The sequence below is a fragment of the Carlito syrichta genome, unplaced genomic scaffold (genome assembly GCF_000164805.1).
Source record: "Carlito syrichta isolate Samal-C Ts95f unplaced genomic scaffold, Tarsius_syrichta-2.0.1 Scaffold303988, whole genome shotgun sequence".
Taxonomy (NCBI): Eukaryota; Metazoa; Chordata; class Mammalia; order Primates; family Tarsiidae; genus Carlito; species Carlito syrichta.
In genome coordinates, this window is record NW_007248084.1 from 61,876 (window position 1) to 83,777 (window position 21,902).

The 21,902-nt window shown below is 45.5% G+C and overlaps 1 protein-coding gene across 2 annotated transcripts in view; it reads left to right on the plus strand.

Annotated features, from left to right (window-relative positions):
- Window positions 1-766, plus strand: part of TAF1B (TATA-box binding protein associated factor, RNA polymerase I subunit B) — a 59,633-nt gene extending 58,867 nt beyond the window's left edge. For both annotated transcript variants that reach the window (XM_021713017.1, XM_021713018.1), the window contains one exon: window positions 501-766. In XM_021713017.1, the coding sequence (XP_021568692.1) occupies window positions 501-702 (202 nt within the window). In that variant the 3' untranslated portion in view covers window positions 703-766. The remainder of the gene's footprint in view (window positions 1-500) is intronic.
- Window positions 767-21,902: the final 21,136 nt, after the last annotated feature.

Genomic DNA, 21,902 nt, shown 5'->3' on the forward strand with positions numbered 1-21,902 from the left:
CCCAGCAGGTCGAGGCTGCAGTGCCCAGGAGCGGCCACTGCACTCCAGTCTGGGTGACAGAGTGAGACTCTAACTCAAAAAAAAAAAAAAAAATTAAAATTAAGTCTGATCTTATTTTGGGTGGGAGTTGAGGATGATTTGTTTTCTTTAAGTTTGTTTTTAAAATATGTATGTTCAGAATCTCTCCCTGTGTGCTTTTCTTTGCCTTGCCCATACTAAGAAGGTGGGGTAGTGGCCCGTCTGGAGTGGAGGAAACTTTGGGCGAGCAGTCATGAGACCTAGCTCTTGGCATCACCTTTGGGTGCATGGTGACCATGAACAGTGAGAAAATTTACTTTTTTGTGCAGTTAAAGAGATTAACCAAATTATTCTTTTATTCCTTCTAGCTCAGAGTACCATTTTAAGCCCAACCATATATACTTGCTAAGTTATTGGACATGTTCAGGAATTTTTAAAATTATCATTTAAGGAGAACTTACTGTTTTTTCTTTCCCTTCTAGCTATTGTAAACATGTGACAACCTATGAAGAATCCAATTTTTCATTGAGTTATCAGTTTATATTAAATCTCTTCTCCTTCCTGCTAAGAATAAAGGCCTCCCTTCTCCATGAAGAAGTAAGCTTAATTGAAAAGAAACTCTTTAAAAAAAAATACACTATAACAAAAAAGAAATCTTCAAGATCCAAGAAAGTGAGAAGATAATGAGAAAAAAGAAATAGAAGCTTTTTTGAAAAAATATTTTGGTTTGGTTTTTGTTCGTTTGTTTTTTGTTTTTGTTTTTGTTTTTTTGAGTTGGAGTTTCACTCTGTCGCCCAGACTGGTGTGCAGTGGCTGCTTCCGGCTATTGCAGCCTCGTCCTGCTGGGCTCTGGTGATCCTTCCGCCTCAGCCTGTTCATTTGTTTTTAGAGACAGGGTCTGACTTCATCATGCTGGCTGGAATGCAGCTGCACCATCATAGCTTACTGCAGCCTTGAACTCCTGGACTCAAGCAGTCCCCCCACCTCACCCTCCTAAGTAGCTGGGACTGCAGGCACATGCTACTACACTTGGCTAATTTTTTTTTTTTTTTTTTTTTTGATGCAGTCTTGCTATATGGCTCAGGCTGGTGGGAAAATATTTTAATAGCGACAGTAATGTCAAATTGTAATATAACATTCCAGGCAATTGTGGAAAATATTTTATTGCATATAAATACACTCATTTTTATATATATATAAAATTATATATATATAAAATGTCCTTATAAAACAGGGAGATTTTGTTTGAATTTATTTTTCAAATTTTAAGTATTCTTTGAAAAAGTTAAAACAATAAATTATATAATATCCAAAAATGTGTACTCATTGTATTTTAAAGTTAAATTCACTTCTTAAACTAGATGGCTTCCTTTTTATACCCCAAAGTAAACTCAATAAATCAAAGATCTAAACATTATAATCTTCCATATATAAACATAAAATTAGAAAAAACAAATACGAATGTTTTGATGATCTTGAAATGGGAAGGACTATTTTTATTTATTTGTTTGTTTATTTTTGAGACAGAGTCTCATTCTGCTGCCCAGGCTGGAGTGCAGTGGCATGATAATGGCTCACTGCAGACTAGAACTCCTGGTCTCAAGCAATTTTTCTGCCTCAGCCTCCCAAATAGCTGGGACTACAGGTGTGTGTCACCACACCAAGCTAAGTTTTCCATTAACTGTAGGGATGAGGTTTTGTTTTGTTGCCCAGACTGGTCTTGAACTCCTGGGCTCAAGCAATCCTCATGTCTTGGCCTCCGAAAGTGCTGGGGTTACAGGCATGAGTAACTGTGCCTGGCCAGGAATGGGCTTTCTAGGCATAACTCAAACCCAGAGGCCAAAAGGCAAAGATTATTATCATGACTGCAAAGCCAAAGACAGAGGATAAACTGGAAAAATATATTTGCAGCATACAGTGGACAAAGGAATAATTTCTTTAATGTGTCAATAGCTCTTGCAAAGCAATAGGAAAAAAACAAACTGAGCAAGGGATATGAAAAGATAGTTTTCTGAAAAAAGAAATACAAAGGCTGAGCAAAAAAACATGATAGAATACTCAGCCTCACTCATATTCAAAAAATACAAATTAAAAAAGAGATACTTTTTCCAACATAATAGATTGGCAGTTATAAAGATCTACAATACCTGGTGGGGATATTGGAAAAGTAAGCATTCTTGTTCAGAGTTTATTTGTTCGTGCAACAGATACTGAGCAATTTCTTTTTTTTTTTTTTTTAAAGGAACTTTTTTTTTTTTTTTGAGTTGGAGTCTCACTCTGTCGCCCAGAGTGGAGTGCAGTGGCCGCTCCTGGCCACCGCAGCCTCAACCTGCTGGGCTCCGGCGATCCTTCCGCCTCACCCTTCCAAGTAGCCGGAATTACAGGCATGCTGTACCACGCCTGGCTGATTTTTTGATTTATTGTAGAGATGAGGTCTCGCTGCCCAGGTGGGTCTCGAACCCACGGCTCAGGCAATCCACTCACCTCAGCCTCCCAAAGGTGTGGGATTACAGGCTGAGCTGCCAAGCCCAGCTTGAGCAATTTCTATGTTCCAGCACATTCTAAGCACTGGGACTACAACGATGAACAAGATTCCTGACTCTAAGGATCTTACGTTCTAACTGAGTAGGAGAGGATAGTAAAAATACATATAATATTTTGGGAAATGAAGTACAATGAAGAAAATGCAAAGTAAGGGGTGAGTGGAGGGAGGACCATGTTATAAACTGGTGGGGGGAGGGAGGATCCTCCGGGGTGGTGGTGGTGACACCGTAGCAGAGACCGTCTTGCAGCCATGTGGCCATCCAGGGGACAATCATCCCAGGCAGAGGGGAAAAGTGCAAAGGCTCTGAGACGCCTCCGAGACGGGAGCATACTTGGTGGATTCAGGAACAGCAAATTGTCCTGAGTGGCTGGAGCATTGCAGTTGAAGGGCAGAAGGACAGCAGGTAGAGTGGAAGAGAGGTTCCTCTCAAGACCATGTAAGGACTTTGGCTTTTATCTCAAATGTGCCCCAGGAAGCCACTGGAAAATGTTGAAAGAATGATGTGATCCAACCTATGTCATAAAAGTATCACAGACGCCTGGTGAATAAGACTGTAGGAGAATGTGGACAGAGGTAGAGAGGCCACTTGAGAGATTCTTCTACTGGTTCAGGCAACAGATGGCTTGAGCTAGAGTGGTTGTAGTGGGAGTAAGAACAAGTGGTTAGATCCTGACACAGTTTAAGGATAGAATAAATAAGGATTTGCTAATGGATTGGTTGGTTGTCGGGTGTGAGAAATAAAAACTCGTAAAGAGTTTTTCCTGAGCGATGAGTTAAGGTATCATTTCCCGAAATGGGCTGTGTGTGTGTGTGCGTGCACATTTGAGTTGGAGTCTCACTTTGTTGCTGTGTGTGTGTGTTTGAGATGGAGTCTCACTCGTGTGTGTGTGTGTGTGTGTGTTTGAGATGGAGTCTCACTCTTTCGCCCAAGCTGGGCAATCACAGCCTCAACCACAGCCACCACACCCAACCTGCTGGGCTCAGGCAATCCTACCTCAGCCTTCCAAGTAGCTGGAACTACAGGCTTGCACCACCACACCCAGCTAATGTTTTGATTTATTATAGAGATGGGGTCTTGCCAAGTTGTCCAGGCTGGTCTCGAACCCCTGGGCTCAGGCAGTCCTCTCGTCTCCGCCTCCCAAAGTGCTGGGATTACAGGTGTGAGCCACCACGCCCAGCCGAAATGGGGTGTTTTAATTGCCTCCTGTTCACCCAACTGGTGACAGAAGTTATTCCTGTCCTAGAGTTATGGGAATGGCTGGACACAGCACCCAACGCTGAGCAGATGTGATGGATAGCAGTTTATTAATCACATATACTCACATCGTGGGAGATGACACAGCACACTACAAAGGGTCACACAGGAGTTGCACCTAAGAATGGTGAGAGGCAGGCTTTGTGGTATGGGGAATGTGGGGATGTGATCAACTTGTCTGAGTAATTCCACAGTCTGGCAAGGACTTGAAACCTGCTCACACAGATAAGCAGGAACTTCTCCTGGTTCTCTTAATAATATTTGGAGGACCTTGTCCACAAGAGCAGAGGAGGGGATAGAAAAGTACACATAAACCATTCAAGGCTCTTACTATTTCAGCAGATGTGAAGAGCATACATAATATCGGGCCTTAATTTTAGGCCTTACACTACAGGAGAATGCTGAGAAGAGTGGGGGATTGGGAACTCAGTTCTGTTTCAGACATGTTGAGTTTGAGATGCCCATTAAACAATGAAGAGTTGTCAAAATAGACCATTGGGAGGTAGAAGCTGTAGTACAGAGGTCTGGGTAGAGACATAAATGTGGGAGTCATATGAGTTGGGCTTTCATTCTGTTGCCCAGGCTGGAGTGCAGTGGCACAATCATAGCTCGCCACAGCCTCAACTTCCTGGACTCAAGTGATCCTTCCGCCTCAGCCTTCTGAGTAGCTGGGACTACAAGCATGTGCCATTATGCCCAGCTGATTTTTTTATTTTATGTAGAGATGAGAGCTTCCTGTGTTGCCCAGGCTGGTCTCAAACTCCTGGGCTCAAGCAATCTTCTCACCTTGGCCTCCCAAAGTGCTGAGATTACAGGCATGAGCCACCATGCCTGGCCTAGAATGTGATATTTAAAACTAAGACTAGGTGGCATCTCCTGGGCAGTTAGGACAGATAGGAGAGCCCTTCATAGATGCTCTTTATCAGGTTGAGAAAGTTATTGATACATCTGGTTTGCTGAGAGTTTTGTTTTTAATACAGTAGAATTACATTGAGTTTCAAATATTAGACCAACCTTGCATTCCTGGGGTAAACCTCACTTGGTCATGATCTATTATTCTTTTTATATATTGTTGAATTTGATTTACTGAAATTTTGTTTAGAATTTTTGCACCTATGCTCATGAGGAGTATCTTGTGCCTTTCTTTTCTTGTGATGTCTTTATATGGTTTTGGCATTACAGCAATGCTGGCATCACAGAATGAGTTATGACACATTCCCTTTTCTTCTATTTTTATTTTCTAGACACATTGTGTAGAGTATTTGTGTAGAGTATTATATATTCCTTAAATATTTAGTAGCAAAGTCCATCTGAGGCTAGATTGGGAGGGCTTACTTTGTGGAAAGGTTTTTAACTATAAATTCACTTATTTAGTACATAGGGGACTATCCAGTTGATCTATTTCTTCTTGAAAAGGCTTTTTTCTTCAAAGACACTGTTATGAAAATAAAAACTAACCACAGCCTGGGGAAAATATTTGCAAAACACACAGCTGATAAAGGACTTATAGCTATATAAGGAATTCTCACAACTCAATAAGGAAACAACCCAATTAAAGATGGGCAAAAGATTTGAACATACATGTCACCAAGGAAGATGTTCAAATAAGCACATGAAAGGGGTTCAGCATTAAAACCAGAGTGAGAGACTACCACACATGCATTAGAATGGCTAACATTTTGAAAGACTGACCATAGTAGGTGTTAACAAGGATTTGGAGCAACTAGTGTTCCCAATTCTGGTGGTAATGTAAAATGGTACAACCATTTTAGAAAACAGTTTGGTAGTTTCCTAAAAGTGAAAATTATACCTACCATGTGACTCAGCCACTCCACTACTAGATATCAACCTAAGGGGGGGGAGGGGAAACAATTTTCCACACACAGACTTGTACACAAATATTCATAGCAACTTTATTTGCAATAGTCACAAATAGGAAAACACTCCAAATGGTCATCAGCAGGTAACTGGATAAACATGTGGCATGTCTATACGATGAGATATTTAGCTATAAAAAGGAACAAACTAGTGAAACAAGCAAACAAAAGTAGGATTTGGGAGAGATTATAGAAAGCATATATAAGTTAAAAAGTTGCTTTCTAAAGATTTGAACTGAAATATTTTTTTGAACATGAATGTTATGAAAGCAACATCATGATTTGAAGTGTTATAGCACTTTGGTTGAATAAAAAGTTGAAATTTCTAACATTCCACATGCTCAAAAATTTTGAGACAGGGAGCTCAAAGCTATGAAAAGTTTGGGGCCAACCATGAATATCAAATAAGATCAATGAGGGAAGAAAGAAAAGTGAAAAATAAGACTTTGCATTTCAAATCTTCCGATTAACATTTAAGCCTAATGAAGAAATGTAACTGTCTAGAAGTCAGTGTTTTCACGTCCAAAAATAGCACTCACCCCTAGGAAAAGCTTATATAGACATATTGCCAGAAAAGGAAGCAGGACTTGTCATGACAGTAATATTAATAGCATGTATTCAGCACCTACTGTGTGTGTGTATGTGTGTGTGTGTGTGTGTACATTTATATATACACACACCCATACATGCATATAGGGTTCTATACTAAATTCAGTCTCCTCAGCAACTCTGTGTGGGCCATACTATCATCTTTATGTAGCAGACGAGGAATCAAGGGTTAGCGATCGAGTAAGTAGTCTATCCAAGGGTGTACAGCTAACCCAGGCTGAGATGAGACTTCAGATTCCAAACTACTTTTTAAAAAAAAATCAACTGTAGGCCAGGTGCAGTGACTTATGCCTGTAATCCCAGCCCTTCGGGAGGCCAAGGTGGAAGAACTGGTTGGACCCAGAAGTTTGAGACAACCCTGGGCGACATAGCGAGACCTCATCTCTACAAAAAATCAAAAAATTAGCCGGGTGTGGTGGCATAGGCCTGTAGTGCCAGCTATTTGGGAGGCTGAGGTGGAAGAACTGCCTGAATCCAGGAGGTCAAGGCTGTGGTGAGCCATAATCGTACCACCTCCCTCTAGCCTGGCAAAGAAATCAACTGTAGACTTCCTATAGCTTTAGCAGTCTATGTCTCCCTTTCACTTACATCCTTGGGATGGAAGAAGGTTTGTGGATATTTTGGTAAATTTGATTCAATAGAAATTTCTTGATTGTCTTAACATATTGGTTCTGAAAGTGTAGTCCCTGGACCAGCAACATGGGCATTACCTGAGAACTTGTTATAAATGTAAATTCTCAGGTCCTACTCCTGGCCTACCATTCTAGAAACACTGTGTGGAGCCCAGTGATGGGTTCGAACAGGCCTTCCAGGTGATTCTGATAGATACACACTAAAGTGTGAGAATCACTGATTTATCACTTATCAATAAAGGTTTAAAAATCAGTGACATGGTATATATTTTGGCTGCAATCAATGAAAACTCTAACTGCTGAATCCGAAGTATTTCTTACTCTTACATAACAAAACTCCTGGAGGTAAATGGTTCCACATTGGGCTCAGTGGCTCAGCAGTGTCACCAAGGACCCATGCTAGCTCTGCTCTGCCATTCTCAGCATTGTGGCTTTTGTTCTTCAGCTTGCTACTTCATGGTCACAAGATGGATATCACAATTCCACACAACCAAGCTCAAGGTAGAAAGTGCAAGTGACTCAAGAGGCTTTTTGTCTGACAAGAAAAGCTTTTCTAAAAGCCCTCACCCCCAACACACAGTTTCCTTTACATTCATTGGCTGGCATTGCATCATTTGCCCAATAACCGGCAAAAAGAAACAGGATTATCGTGCCTGGTTTACCATGCATTCCTATCTGCCCTAGGATGAAGGACCTTTGTTTAATATTTGGGAAAAATCAGGGCAATGTTAGTGAGGAAAGCTGTGGGGGTATCCGTTGAATGGGTAATGAGCGATGTCTCAGTATATGTGCTCCGTGCTTGCAAGTACAAAGTCTTAACAACTAATATGTACAATGGTGTTATAAGTAAAACGATTCCTAACATCTGTTGGTTCTCTACCACCAGGGCACTGTTATGTTTTTAGATACTTTCTATCTATACACAACCAGTTTCTTTCCTTTCTGTTAGACGTAAAAGGAAAAAGCGTAAGCACCTCACAAGGGACCAATGGACATCATTACGGGACCGTAATGATGGCTACAGGTTGATGGCCACAGGGGTCCCTCATCCTTCTGCATTTCTCTCTGGGTATGCAGCAGGCCTGCCTGTCACTGCCACCCAGAAATGGGGCCACCCTCTACAACCCAGACTGAGAAGGGAGAGCCCAGGCCTTCAGCCATCTAGCAGCAGGAGGCTACGAATTCACCCACACAGTGTCTGTAGTTCTTTGTTATCTTTTTTCCCCCTTCATTGACACAAAGCCACTTAGGAAAAAAAGCATTATTAACACAACTCTATATTTACACAGAAAGACATAACACTTAAAAAGAGAGAAGCATTACTTCTCAAATCTTTAGAAAGACCTTGAATAGAATTTCCAAAATGTGGCTGCTGTAAAGGTTCTGGGAATTATACATATATTGAAGATAGTTAATGGTGTGTGTTTTTATCTTGAGTACGTAGCTGGTGACTTTTTTTAAAAAAACTTAAAATACCTGTGTGTTCTTGAAAGCTGAGTAAATTCACACAGTATGAAGTCTCTCACCAGATGGACTCAAGAAGCTCTTAGTGTATGTTGCCTTGTTTTATGCCCTTGTGAAGTATTTAAGCATAAAGTGATTCTGGTGCCAGACTTACCTGATAATACGCTACAGCTTGAGAAGAGCTTACAAAAGAGTGCTTTTATTGACTTTATAAATTAAGAACCTGGTATTTTAGCGCACTTGGCCTTTTGCCTTTCTGAAACAATCATTTCCTCTGGAACAATTAGTTCATGTTTTATGGATATTTGCGTTGAGCTGGGTGACTCACAGATACTCCCAAAGGAATTTTTAGTTAGAATACCACTTCAGTGTAATTACCTTTTGTCACCATGGTTGTCCACGTTAATTTAAATTAAGTGATTAAGTTAAACATTACCTAAAATGACAAAGGTGGTCTCTGAGTTTAAAAGCTTCCCAAAGTTAAAAGTAGGAAAAACGTGTTCTTTGCCATCTTAGAGGATAAGAAAATGTTATAAAACACGTTTACTTATTTTTACCACTCTCTCCCTAGAAATTCATACCAAAATAAAAATTTCCCTGGGAAGGTCTGTCCACTCCCAGATGGTCACCTCGAGGGCCCCAGAGTGGCCAGAGACTAGGGCAGTGGACACTGGGCCTCCCCTCCCTCCTCCTCCATCTCGCCACATCAGCATCAGCTCCTGGTGCTCCATCATCATTTTTTTGTCATTTCCTTTCCATGGCTCCTTACTGTTTAAGTGCAGCCCATGGCCCTGCATCGGAATGACAGGCACAGCAAATCAGGAATGTTCTGGGTCCACCTGCCCCTCCTTACCACAGCCCATGGCTGCAGCGTGGTGGGATGGCCTGGCTTTATCACCCCCTCCCATCTTCTCCTCCCGCCCCCACAGGCAGAGCTGCTGCCCAGGAGGGGTGGGGACCGCATCTGCCTACCGGCTTCTTCTCCTGCGCCCCTCAGCTCACCCTTCCCTCAGCACCCGCCTTTCAATTCCTCGGCATCTGCAGCACATCCTGTTTTGACATCCAGCACAACCTACGTATGTGTGCCCTGCTTTACTAACTAGACAGACTTTCAGGCTGGGGCCGTGTCTCGTGGCTTCTTGCAGGACCCTGTATCTGACAGGTGTTCAAAAAAATGTCTTTGATGAAACTAATGACGATAAACAAGGAAAATATTACAAAAAGCTTCCTACTTTCTTATGGGCTATTGCTGTGTAATTTTCACTATTCAGTGAACGGGCTCGATTGCCTGCCTACAAATGTTGGTTCTGAATCAAATTAAAGTACTTTACCGGCCAGGCTCGGTGGCTCAGCCTGTAATCCCAGCACTTCGGGAGGCCGAGGTGAGTGAATTGCCTGAGCCCACGGGTTCGAGACTTGCCTGGGCAACTTGGCGAGACCTCATCTCTACAATAAATCAAAATGAGCCGGGCGTGGTAGCGCGCGCCTCTAGTTCCAGCTACTTGGAAGGCTGAGGTGGAAGGATCACCGGAGCCCAGCGGGTCGAGGCTGCGGTGGCCGGGAGCGGCCACTGCACTCCAGTCTGGGTGACAGAGTGAGACTCCAACTCAAAAAATAATAATAATAAATAGAGTACTTTTACCAGAAGTGGTGGTTCATGCCTGTAATCCCAGCACTTTGGGAGGACGAGGCAAGAGAATTGCTGGAACCCAGAAGTTCGAGACCAGCCTGGGCAACATGGTAAAACCTCATCTCTACAAAAAATTGGCCAGCCAGGCATGGTGGCCTGTGCCTAGAGTCCCACCTACTCAGGAGGCAGAGGCAGAAGGACTGCCCGAGCCCAGGAGGTGGAGGCTGCAGTGAGACGTGATCGTGCCACTGCACTCCCGCCTGGGACAGATGAGACTCCCACCCCAAAAATAAAAATAAAAACAAAAAAGTACTTTTAAGACAGCAGGGGAAAATGGACCCAACTTTCACCCAGAAATTCCTGTGGCCATATCGTATATCTACACAGAGTCTAGAGTGGACCAGGTGCCATTTTTTTTTGTTTGAGTCTCACTCTGTCGCTCACGCTGGAGTGCAGTGGCACGCTCATGGCTACTGCAGCCTCATCCTGCTGGGCTCAGGTGATCCTTCTGCCATTTTTAAGTGCTTCACCCGTATGGCCTCTTTTATCCTCTTCACAGTCCCATGGTGTGGTACTGGATTATTTTACATATGAGGACACAGAGACACACAGGAGTTCCATTATTTGCCCAGAGCCGCACAGTGAGCGTGGAGCCAAGCTCTGATCCCAGACAGTCTGGCTCGAGAGTCCGTGGGCTTCGCCAGCCCACAGAGCAGCCTCGCCAAGACTCAACTCCTGGTGATGTCAGCTTGGAATCTAAGGATCCCAAATGCGACTCTGCAGAAGAATACATTAGCATTTACGACTAGAGTGTATCCTCCCTCACCCCTCCTCCTCACCTCCACCCCAAACCTGTTCTTCCTCTGCATTCCCTGACTCTCAGTGACAGCCCCATTCACCTAATCACCCAAGCTATAAATCTCCAGCCCCTCCCTACCCGTCACCCTGAGTGTCTCCTCAACCCCTCAGCCCGACTTTCTCCCACCAAGGGTCTCTGGCCAGACACCCCCCTCCATTGACAGTCACTGCCCAGGTCTGCCCCTCCTCAGCTGTCTCCCGGTGGGCTATAGAACCTTTCTCCTCTCCAACATGTATCTTTCCTCTGCCAGTTATTTTCCAGAAATAGATCTAATAACCCTCAGGAGCTCCAGATCCCTCCATGGCTCCTTGCTGCTGACAGGCCTGATGGTTTAACCTGGGAGCTCCATCAGAGGGTGGCTCCTACACATCTTTTCCTGTCTCCTGCCCTGCCTCATGCCATTACCTCAGGCAGGCCCTGGCCTCTCACACCCTGTGCAGTATGCTCTATCAGTTAGGACCCAGCTCAAACGCCATCTCTCAACTCAACTTTCTCCACCTCAGCTCCCAGGGCAGAGTCTGTGGTTTCCCAAGCACAGAGCTCTCACCTCCATTGGGGCATGCATCATTTGTGCCACATGCCTGGGACTCTAGACGGAGCATCTTGATTGCTGGCCCATGGGCTAGCCAGGCAGACAGACGCCTAGTGCCAGCAGAGAGGGTAGGCGAGCGTCTCTCCCCCAACCCTAAGGCTTGGTAGACTCTGAAGTTAAGAAGCTTGAGATCTGCTCCTCTAGACAAAGAAACCCAACAACTCATCTCTCCCTTCAGGGTGGGAATGGGTGAGGCAGAAAGTGGGTTCACTAGTAAGATATCAATTTGCCAAGAGACGTACATATGGATTGAGACACTGCCAGTCTCCAGACCGGTGCTGGAGTTGCCGCCTCCAGAAGGGTTCCCTCAGGAGCCCCGGGGCCCTATTGGAGGGAAGCCTCCTCTGTCTCCTCCACGGCCTCCCATGTGACCCATGGGTCCCCAGGACCACCTGAAATCCCTGGACCTGCAACAAGAAGCAGCCAATCACTTCTATGTAGCATTAGATTTGCTGTAGAGAAGGAAATAAAACACTTTGTAAGTCTACAAAAAAAAAAAAAGAACTTGAGATCTTATGTGAAAAACAGAGTTCACAAAGATAATAGGGGCCACATGCCAAAGAAGCATGTCTAGGACATTTACACGTCTAATTTGTGATGTGAGTTTTATACAGTTAATTCTCATGTACCACCCATAGCTCATCAGAAACTTTGCAGGTTTGTTTTTCTCTGCATTTTTAGGGGTGTGCCTGTCCATCTGTTTTCCTTTATTAAGAACCCTAGGCTGGGCACGGTGGCTCAGCCTGTCATCCCAGCACTTTGGGAGGCCAAGGTAAGAGAATTGCCTGAACCCTGGTGTTCGAGACCAGCCTGAGCAACTTGGTGAGACCTCGTCTCTACAATAAATCACAAAAACTAGCTGGATGTGGTGGCATGCATCTGTAGTTCCAGCTACTTGGAAGGCTGAGACAGAAATATTGCTTGAGCCCAGCAGGTCAAGGCTGTGATTGGCCGTAAGTGTGCCACTGCATTCCAGCCTGGGTGACACAATGAGATTCCGACTCAAAAAAAAAAAAAAAAAAGAATCCTAGGTATATTGAGAATTGGCTTTCGTTCTTTCCCTGGTCCTCATCTACACCCAAAAAGCTCTCTGATTTCATGACTCAGAGTTAGTGTTCACCATCTGCTGATCACCACAATGGCCCCAGAGCTCAGTAGCTTGAAATTTATGATACTTCAGGGTGCTTCTCCTTTTTCTCAACCCCTAGTTCTTCCTTTTTCTAATCATGACCAACAATAGTAAATCAAAATTCCAGATACTGGAATTGATATATCATGTTTTAGAAAAGACATACAAAAGTGAGTCACAAAAGACTTAGATTTCAAGTAAAGAAAACTGCCAGTGGAAGGAATTACTGTAAAAACCGAGTTAATAAAATGTCAATTTGGGGCAAGTGACTTAATCTTCTTTGCTTTTTCCCTACCTGTGAAAGTAGGGAAAGGGTATTATCTCTTTTTCCCTACCTGTGAAAGTAGGGAAAGGGTAGTACTAAAATGTGGTGAGATGCTCCAACCATTTTAAAAGGACATTATTTTATAACAGAGAAGTTTGGTCACTAGTCACCCTTTCTCCAAAGAGTAAAATATGCAAATGTGAGCCAGGAAACTTCACCGTGGCCTTTCAGCTCCCCTGTCTATGGTGTTTTGTTGAAATGGCAGGAAGCCTAGTGGCTACGCCCCACACAGTGTCAGTCAGAGGCAAGAGAAGTTTACTGGAGGTTAAGGCCAGTGCTCCTGAGCCTGGAGCTTTCTGGTAGCTGTGTTGCAACTGCTGAACCTTCCCTGGAATGATCGATCTACAGTGAAGTTACAGGAAAAGAATGTGAGACATTTAGTTTCTTCTAGCTGCCAACAAGTGGGTGACACCCAACTTTACATAGCTTCTTCTGCCTCCATTCAGAAACTGGGAGAGCTGCTAGCTTCTTGGTGTCTGAGTCTGGATTAAGTCCCAGATTTGACAGATCCACCTGAGACTAGTCACCTTGGCAGTGGCAGGCAGGCATGGTGAGGAAGAGGACAAAAACTTCATAAGCAAGCATGTTCATGACGGGGTCAAAAAAGACACTGGTGCTCACGCCTGTAATCCCAGCACTTTGGAAGACTGAGGTGGAAGGATTGCTTGAGGCCAAGAGTTCAAGATCAACCTGAGCAACATAGTGAGACCTTGTCTCTACAAAAAAAAAATTAGCCAGGCATGGTGGTTGATACCTGTAATCCCAGTTGCTTGGGAGGCTGAGACAGAAGGATTGCCTGAGCCCAGGAGGCTGAGGCTGTGGTGAGCTGTGATTATGCCACTGCACTCCAGCTTGGGCAAAAGAATGATACCCTAATTCAAAAAAACCAAACAAAACAACAAACAAAAGAAAAACACTGGAAAATAGAGAAACAGATACCAAAAAATGGAGAGATAATCCTGAGTCATGTGTTTTCTAAATTTGAGAATCAGCTTAGAGAACAGTCAAATGCCATCATCCAAGCCAGACAGTGTCGCTAGACAGCTCCTGCCACATCTAGTGTGTCCAACTGCTCTGTGATGGGGCCACATGCTAAACCCAGAATCTCATGCAGACACACCCACTCATCATCAGTACCACCACCGGAAGGGAAATGTGGGATTGGGAAACACGATGCCTGGGCTCAAGTCCCAAACTTACTGGCTACGTCATTTGATTTCTCTAGACCTTGTTTCTCCATCTACAAGATGGGCATAATCCTGTCTATCTCAAAGGCTTGTTTTAACAATCAAATGAATGCCGGGCACGGTGGCTCAAGCCTGTAATCCCAGCACTTTGGGAGGCCCAGGTAACAGGATTGCCTTAGCCCACAGGTTCTAGAAAAGCCTGGGCAACTGGGCAAGACCTCATCTCTACAATAAATCCAAAAATTAGCCCGGCATAGTAGTGCCTGTAGTTCCATCTACTTGGAAGGCTGAGGTGAAAGGACTGCCTGAGCCCAGCAGGTTGAGGCTGCGGTGGCTGTGAGCATGCCACTGTTCTCCAGCCTGGGTGATGGAGTGAGACTCCGACTCAAAAACAAAAAAAAAAAGAATCAAATGAGCTAAGTTATTCAATCACATTGAAAAATGACTATTGCCCCCAAAAAGGTCAATGTCAGTACCATCCTGAATAACAACAGTAATTGTTGATCATCTACAATATGCTTGTCTCTGTGCTCTATGACTAGGGAATTTTTAACATGAGATATAGTTTTCTTTTTCTCTCCTCATGCCTTTGGTACAGATTTAGTTTTGTCCCTTAAGCAGCCCATGCTATAGTGAGGAAAATGGGAAGGTGGAAAATTGAATATTTATTGGGTTCCAGTAATGTGCATGGCATTGTTTAAGATGCTTTTCTTTTTTCTTTTCTTTTTTTTTTTTTGAGTTGGGGGTCTCACCCTGTTGCCCAGGCTGAAGTACAGTGACATGATTACAGCTCACTGCAGCCTTGACCTCCTTGGCCCAGGCAATCCTACTGCCTCAGCCTCCTAGGTCGCTGGGAATACAGGCACACACCACCACAACTGGCTACTTTTAAAATTTTTTGTAGAGACAGGGTCTCATCATGTTGCCTAGGCTAGTTTCAACTCTCAAGTTCAAGTGATCCTCCCCGCTTGGCCTCCCAATGTGTTGGGATTACAGGCGTGAGGCACCGTGCACGGCCATGATGCTTTTCTTAAACGAAAACAAACAAAATCATAAGTGATACAAATGATTATCCCATTATCCCACAGTTGAGAAAAGTGAAGCTCACCGGGTAGCTTTCCTGGTCACAGAACTAGAGGTAAAGGTGGAGATGCCACACTCCTTTCCTCCCATGCCCTAGCTTCTCTGGAGTAGAAAGACTTTTCTCTCACACTAGCAAAACATGAGACACAGGGTGCTGGTGAACTGGGTGGGACACACGCTTGGCTGTTGGGCATGAAGTCTCTGCCATCATCTTTCAAGCACTTGAGCGGTCTCTTTGGTACATGCCCTTTCATCGGGGCTGAGGTCCCTGAATGTGATGAGCCCTAAAGATGGCTGTCAGGGGATGAGTAGGTCACATGCCCAACAGACAAGCATATAGAGGAAGAGGACAGGATTCCTGCCCTCCTGATCTTCAGTAAAGATGGACACCATCTATTCAGTGTCAATGTGCCAGGCACTGTGTGAGAGTCTTAAGTACGTTATCTTAGTTAACTTCACACCACCTGATAATATTTTCCACGTTCTCCAGATGAGAAAACTGAGGACTGGCAGTGAAGCAGACTTAAACCCAGATCGACTTGGGTTAAAGCCTGTCTCTCAAAGTCATGCAGAACTATGTTCTCACTCATAAGTGAGGCCTGAGCACTGGTCACATGAGCACAAGGGTGGGGACGCTGCTAGGGATGGGGGTAGGGAGGAGGAATGGGGCACATGGCAGCATATGGGGTTTTAGGTCCACTCTCAGAGGGAGAGAGGGCCAGCTAGAAGCCCAAACTTCACCTGCATGCAACCTACTTACGTAGTATATCCTCACCTGTACTCTGTAACCCTAAAAAAATTAATTAAAAAAATCATGCAGAACTAACTGAATTAAGTAAAAGGCAGAGCAACTCATGATAAGTAGCTTAATAAAGGACAACCGAGGCACCTGGGGAGTATGGCTCATGGGATGGGAAAGCTTCCTAGAAGAGATGGCAGTGGAAGCTGTCTCTAAACGTGCAAATGAGGGCACTGAGGTGAAGAGAGGAATAGTACAGGCAAGGCTGGGGGCCTGAGGTTCAGAATGTGTCCAGAGAACTCTGTGGAGGGGGCACAGGGTACTGGGGGCTTCTAACTGGGGCCTCAAGTTGGAAATGCACATTAGGGCCCAGCTGAGAAAGAACGTGAATGCCAATCTAAGGAGCTTGGACTTCAGCTTGCAAACTTTAGGTAGCTGTGATAGTTCTGATTCTAGCAACTATTCTTAGGGCCATGGGGCATTGGAGTAGGATGAAACCAGATGACCTGTCCAACTATTACCTATTACTGAGACCCAAAGAAAAGAGACTCTCCTGAGATCACCCTGCTGATCAGTAGAAATATCTGGACTAGAACCCAGGTTTTGTGACTCTTAATCTTCTACCCCTCAATTCATTGTACCCACAAGTCCATTAGTACTATCCATACGGTCTCAAACGGGAGAGGGGTCCAAAGTTAGTTCCTTGCTCTATGACTTGGGAAGCTGCCTTCAAAGATCTTCCTCCTTTAAAAATAATACTATCAGCCGGGCTCGGTGGCTCAGCCTGTAATCTCGCACCTTTGGGAGGCTGAGGTGAGTGGACTGCCTGAGCCTGAGGGTTCGAGACCCACCTGGGCAACTTGGCGAGACCTCAGCTCTACAATAAATCAAAAAATCAGCCAGGCATGGTAGCACATGCCTGTAATTCCGGCTACTCGGAAGGCTGAGGCAGAAGGATCGCCGGAGCCCAGCAGGTCGAGGCTGCGGTGGCTGGGAACGGCCACTGTACTTCAGTTTGGGCGACAGAGTGGGACTCCAACTCAAATAATAATAACAATAATAATAATAATAATAATAATATCCATTTATGAGCTTAAACAGGTTATTGTCAAACAAAAAGACACAAAACCTCACTCAAAACTCTTTTAAAAAGCTAATCACCATGAGATATCATTTTTCATCTAATAGACCAGCAAAGCACAGTGTGATGGTGCCCATGACTGTCCAGCAAGCTGATATCCCATTGGTGGGAGTCTAAATGAGAGCAGTCTTTTGGAATACAATCTGGCAAGATCCATAAAAATTGTAACTCTGCATCCCCTTTTCCCAGTAACTCCAATTCTAAAAAAATTTATCTTACAGCTAATACTTAAGTGGACAAAAGTGTAGTTGGAAGGGTGTTTATTGGGAATGTGATAATTGTGAAGAACTAAGGAAAAAAACCTAATTGCTCACCAATAGAGACTAGTTATATCCATTTAAAGAAGTAATGTGCATCCATTTTTAAGTGTAGCGCTTTTTGTGCGCTCACATAGAAAACCTTTAAGCCATAGGAATGGAAAACAAGCAAGCCGGGGAGGATTGTGCAATCTGAATCCCATTCGTATAAGAAAATAAAACATATGCATGCTCGAAAACACATAGAAAACATCTGGAAAGATCCTCAAAAACAGATAATGACGGTTACCTCAAGGGCAAGAGACAGGATGAAGGAGGGAGGGAACTTTTTATCTTTCTCTGTGGCTCACATTTTTTTTCCTTTCCTTTGTCTCTTTCCTAATCTTTTTATTTGCGTCTTAAAAAAAAAACTATGAGCATGTGTTATTTTTATAATTAACATTTGACTGGGATCAGTGGCTCAGCCTGTAATCCCAGAGCTTTGGGAGGCAGAGGTGAGTGGATTGCCTGAGTCCATGGGTTCAAGACCCACCCGGGCAACTTGGCAAGACCTCATCTCTACAATAAATCAAAAATTAGCCAGGCGTGGTAGTGCGTGCCTGTAGTTCCAGCTACTTGGAAGGCTGAGGTGGAAGGATTGCCAGAGCCCAGCAGGTCGAAGCTGCGGTGGCCGGGAGCTTGCCACTGCACTCTAGTCTGGGTGACGGAGTGAGACTCCAACTAAAAAAAAAAAAAAATTTTTTTTTTAAAGCAAAAAGGTTGTTGACAACTCGAACACAGATTTTAACTTTTGCTTTAGAGAGCTATTAGAGACAAACGAAATAGTCCTATATTCAAATTTACAAAACAGACCCAGTGTTTTTTATTACTACATCTGTGGTCTAATTACCTCGGACTCTTCCTGTTCTTGTTTTTGGTTTTATAGTTTGATATTTCTTCATTCATCTCCTATTTATTCTGTGCCTACGTGAGAGCTTTCATCTTCTGCAATAGGAGGGTCACTTAGATCAGCCCCAGCTACGCTAGAGGAGGGAGGAGACTGAGAAGAGCAAGTGCCTGCAGAGGTCTGTGTCCGTTCAATAAACAGTTGCTGGATATGCTCTATGGATAGTCGAGGAGGAGGAACCCAAAAAACCTAGGACGTATTTATAAAAAATCACACATTTAATCTAACATGTTTAAACCTGTCATCTTCAAAGTACTCTCCATTTGATGCAATATACCTATCGAGATGCTTTTTCCACTTCTCAAAACAGCTTTTGAATTCATCCATTTTGATGCCTTTTAGTGCTTCTGCCATTGCTTCACATCTTCCATACTGGCAACATGTTTCCCTTTGAAGACTTTTTTCATGGGGCGAAGAGTTGCTTGGGGTGAGATTAGGTGAATGAGGGTGGGGCACAGGGGTCATGCCTTTTTTTTTTTTTATTGAGTTGGAGTCTCTCACTCTGTCACCCAGGCTGGAGTGCAGTGGCACACTCACAGCTACCCCAGCATCAATCTGCTGGGCTCTGGTGATCCTTCTGCCTCAGCCTTCCAAGTAGCCAGAACTACAGGCGCGCTACCATGCCTGACAAGTTTTTGATTTATTGTAGAGATGAGGTCTTGCCAAGGTGCCCAGACTGGTCGCGAACCTGCGGGCTCAGGCAATCCACTCACCTCGGCCTCCCAGAGTGCTGGGATTACAGGCTGAGCCACCGAGCCCGGTTGGTCATGCCATTTTTTGTTTGTTTTTTTGTTTTTTGTTTTTTTGAGTTGGAGTCTCACTCCATCGCCCAGACTGGAGTGCAGTGGCCACTCCTGGCCACCGCAGCCTCGACCTGCTGGGCTCCGGCGATCCTTCCCCCTCAGCCTTCCGAGTAGCTGGAACTTCAGGCGCGCGCTACCACACCTGGCTGATTTTTTATTTATTGTAGAGATGAGGTCTCATCAAGTTGTCTAGGCGGGTCTCGAACCCGCGGGCTCAGGCCATCCACTCACCTCAGCCTCCCAAGGCGCGGGATGACAGGTTGAGCCGCCGAGCCCGGCTGGTCATGCCATTTTAAATCAAAAACTGCTGAACACTCAGCGCAGGGTGGGCAGATGTGTTCATAAATCACCCATCATGAAATGGGCAAATGTGTTGAATCGCCAAAAAAAAAAAAATTCACTAAAGCCGAATGTAATACTAGCTGGGACATTGATGCTGATGGGTTCTTAGAACACTTACCTGTCAGAGAAGCCTGTTCTACAAGGGACCCGCCCTCCAAAAGATAATTCCGGTTTGGGAGGGTTACTCCTTATACCAGGCACTGGGGACATAAAAATGAAAGCAGTACAATCCCTGTCCACTGGAAGAGTGGTGGAGACAGACACTAACAGGAAAGCCCACATAACAGATGTGGGTCACACAGGACATTCGCCTGGCCTAGAAGGTCAAGAGGCCACCTGGAGGAACAGAGGGTACTAGCCAGACTGGAAGTTGAGTGGAGTCGGCCATGCAAGGAGGGAATGAGCAGGGAACTGGGGCTGGGGGCTTTTTGGGAGAGCAGGATGAGATGGGCAGGATTGCCAGCCAGAGGCTGAGCTGCTCGTCTACACACCGTGTTCAGGAGCTTGGGCTTTATTGAGGGTCACAGACTCACATGAAATATGTATTTTATAAAGGTCACTCTGGCTACAGTCTGGAGATGGGTCAGAGGAAGAAGAGGAAAGGAAAGGTAAAGGATCTTGTTCCTAACATGTCACTTCAGCTCTACCCCATGAGTTGCACATGTCTATGGACCATCCATGCTATTATTTACTTAGTATTTTTCTTAAATTAGCTCACTTTTAAAATATAATGTATTTTTATATTATTTTTTGAGTCGGGGGTCTCACCCTGTTGCCCAGGCAGGAGTACAGTGGCACCACTATGGCTCACCACATCCTCAACCTGGGCTCAGGTGATCCTTCCATCTCAGCCTCCCCCCGTAGCTGGGATGACAGGCACATGCCACCACCCTTGGCTGATTTTTTTTTTTTTGTAGTAGTAGAGAAGACGAGATCTCGTTCTATGGCTGAGGCTGGTCTTGAATTCCTGGGCTCAAGCAATCCTCCTGCCCCGGGCTCCCAAAGTGCTGGGATTTTATGTAGTGCATCCTATGGGCCAGACATTTTATTTTGTCAACTCACATGCTATTACTGTCCCTATTTTACAGATGTAGATGCTGAGGCATAGAGAAATGAAGCAACTTGCCTGAGGGGAATGGCTGAGATGTGGCAGAGCTGAGATTTGAACCCAGGTAGTCTGGTTGCATGGCCTAGCCTCCATGCTACCTCTTCAAGCACCAGTTTTACCTTTAGAATATACTCAGAATTGACCACTTCTGCTATCCTGCAGTGGATCATCCTTTGCCTGCATTATGGCAATGGCCTCCTATCTGGTCCCCACCACACAAGAGCCAGAGAATTATTTTTAAATGGGAGACCTTGTCACTGCCCTGCTCCAACCCCACCCCATCTCAGAGTAAAAACCAAAGTCCTTGCAGAAGCCCGCAGGGCCCTGCTCAATTTCCTCCCCTGTGCCCATCACCTGACTGCGACTCCCCTCCTTCTCTCTCACCCCCTCTACTCACACTGGTCCCCGCCCTGAACACACCAGGGTGGCCCTGCCCCACGCATGGCTGTGCCTCTGCCTGCACCAGTGTCCCCCAAGCACCTTCATGGCTGCCGCCTCGCCTCCCCATCTGCCTGCTCTGCGTTATTTTCTGCCGCAGAACGTGCCACCTCCTAACATGCCATGTCGTATTTTCTTGATGGCCTGTTACTCTGACTAGAATGCTAGACAAAGGCACGGGATCCTGTCTGTGGTGTCCACTGCTCTGGGCATCTAGGACGGCGCCTGGCGTGTAGCTGGGTCTCTCGCTAAGCATCTGTTGAGTAAGTAAGCCGACCCTGGAAAAGACAAGGAGCTCCAGCTCAGGAAGTACACTTTGAGTCGTTTGGGGTGGGACTGAAGCGGAAGCTGGTGGCAAGAGGAGCGGGATCGCAGTGGGGCCGAATGGAGGGGGAGGCAGCTCGAGGAGGGAGCGCTGGGGAGGCCGAAGCCCCACGGGGGCCTGAGAGGTTAAGGGGCGGGCAGAGGGGAGAACTGGGGGACTGGTGGCGCCCGGAGGAGGGGCCAGGCACAGGGGAAGGAGGCGGCGCCGGCGAGGCCAACAGGACCACTCTGCTGGGAGACGGTGGGCGAGGAGGCCGTAGCGGATTCCCAGGGGCTGTCCCGTAGTGGACAACGTGGGACGCGTGAACAGGAAACTCACAAGCCGGACAGTCGCAGCGGGCAAGGAGCCGCAGGGCAATTTCGGGATGTTTCTCGGGTAAAAGTCACGGGGCCCAGGAAGAGAGTGGGCGCGAAAACTGGGAGGCGAGAAGAGGCACGGAGGAGGGCGGCGGCCGTCGCGGGCCCCAAGACCGCAGAGGTGCCTCGGGCAGGCGAGCGCGCCCACGGCGTCCCGCACCTGAGACCGGAAGAGAGGCGGGTGCGGGCAGGTGGGTCGCGGAGGCTCCACCCCCGCCGCCGCGGAGGGCCCGGGAGTGGGC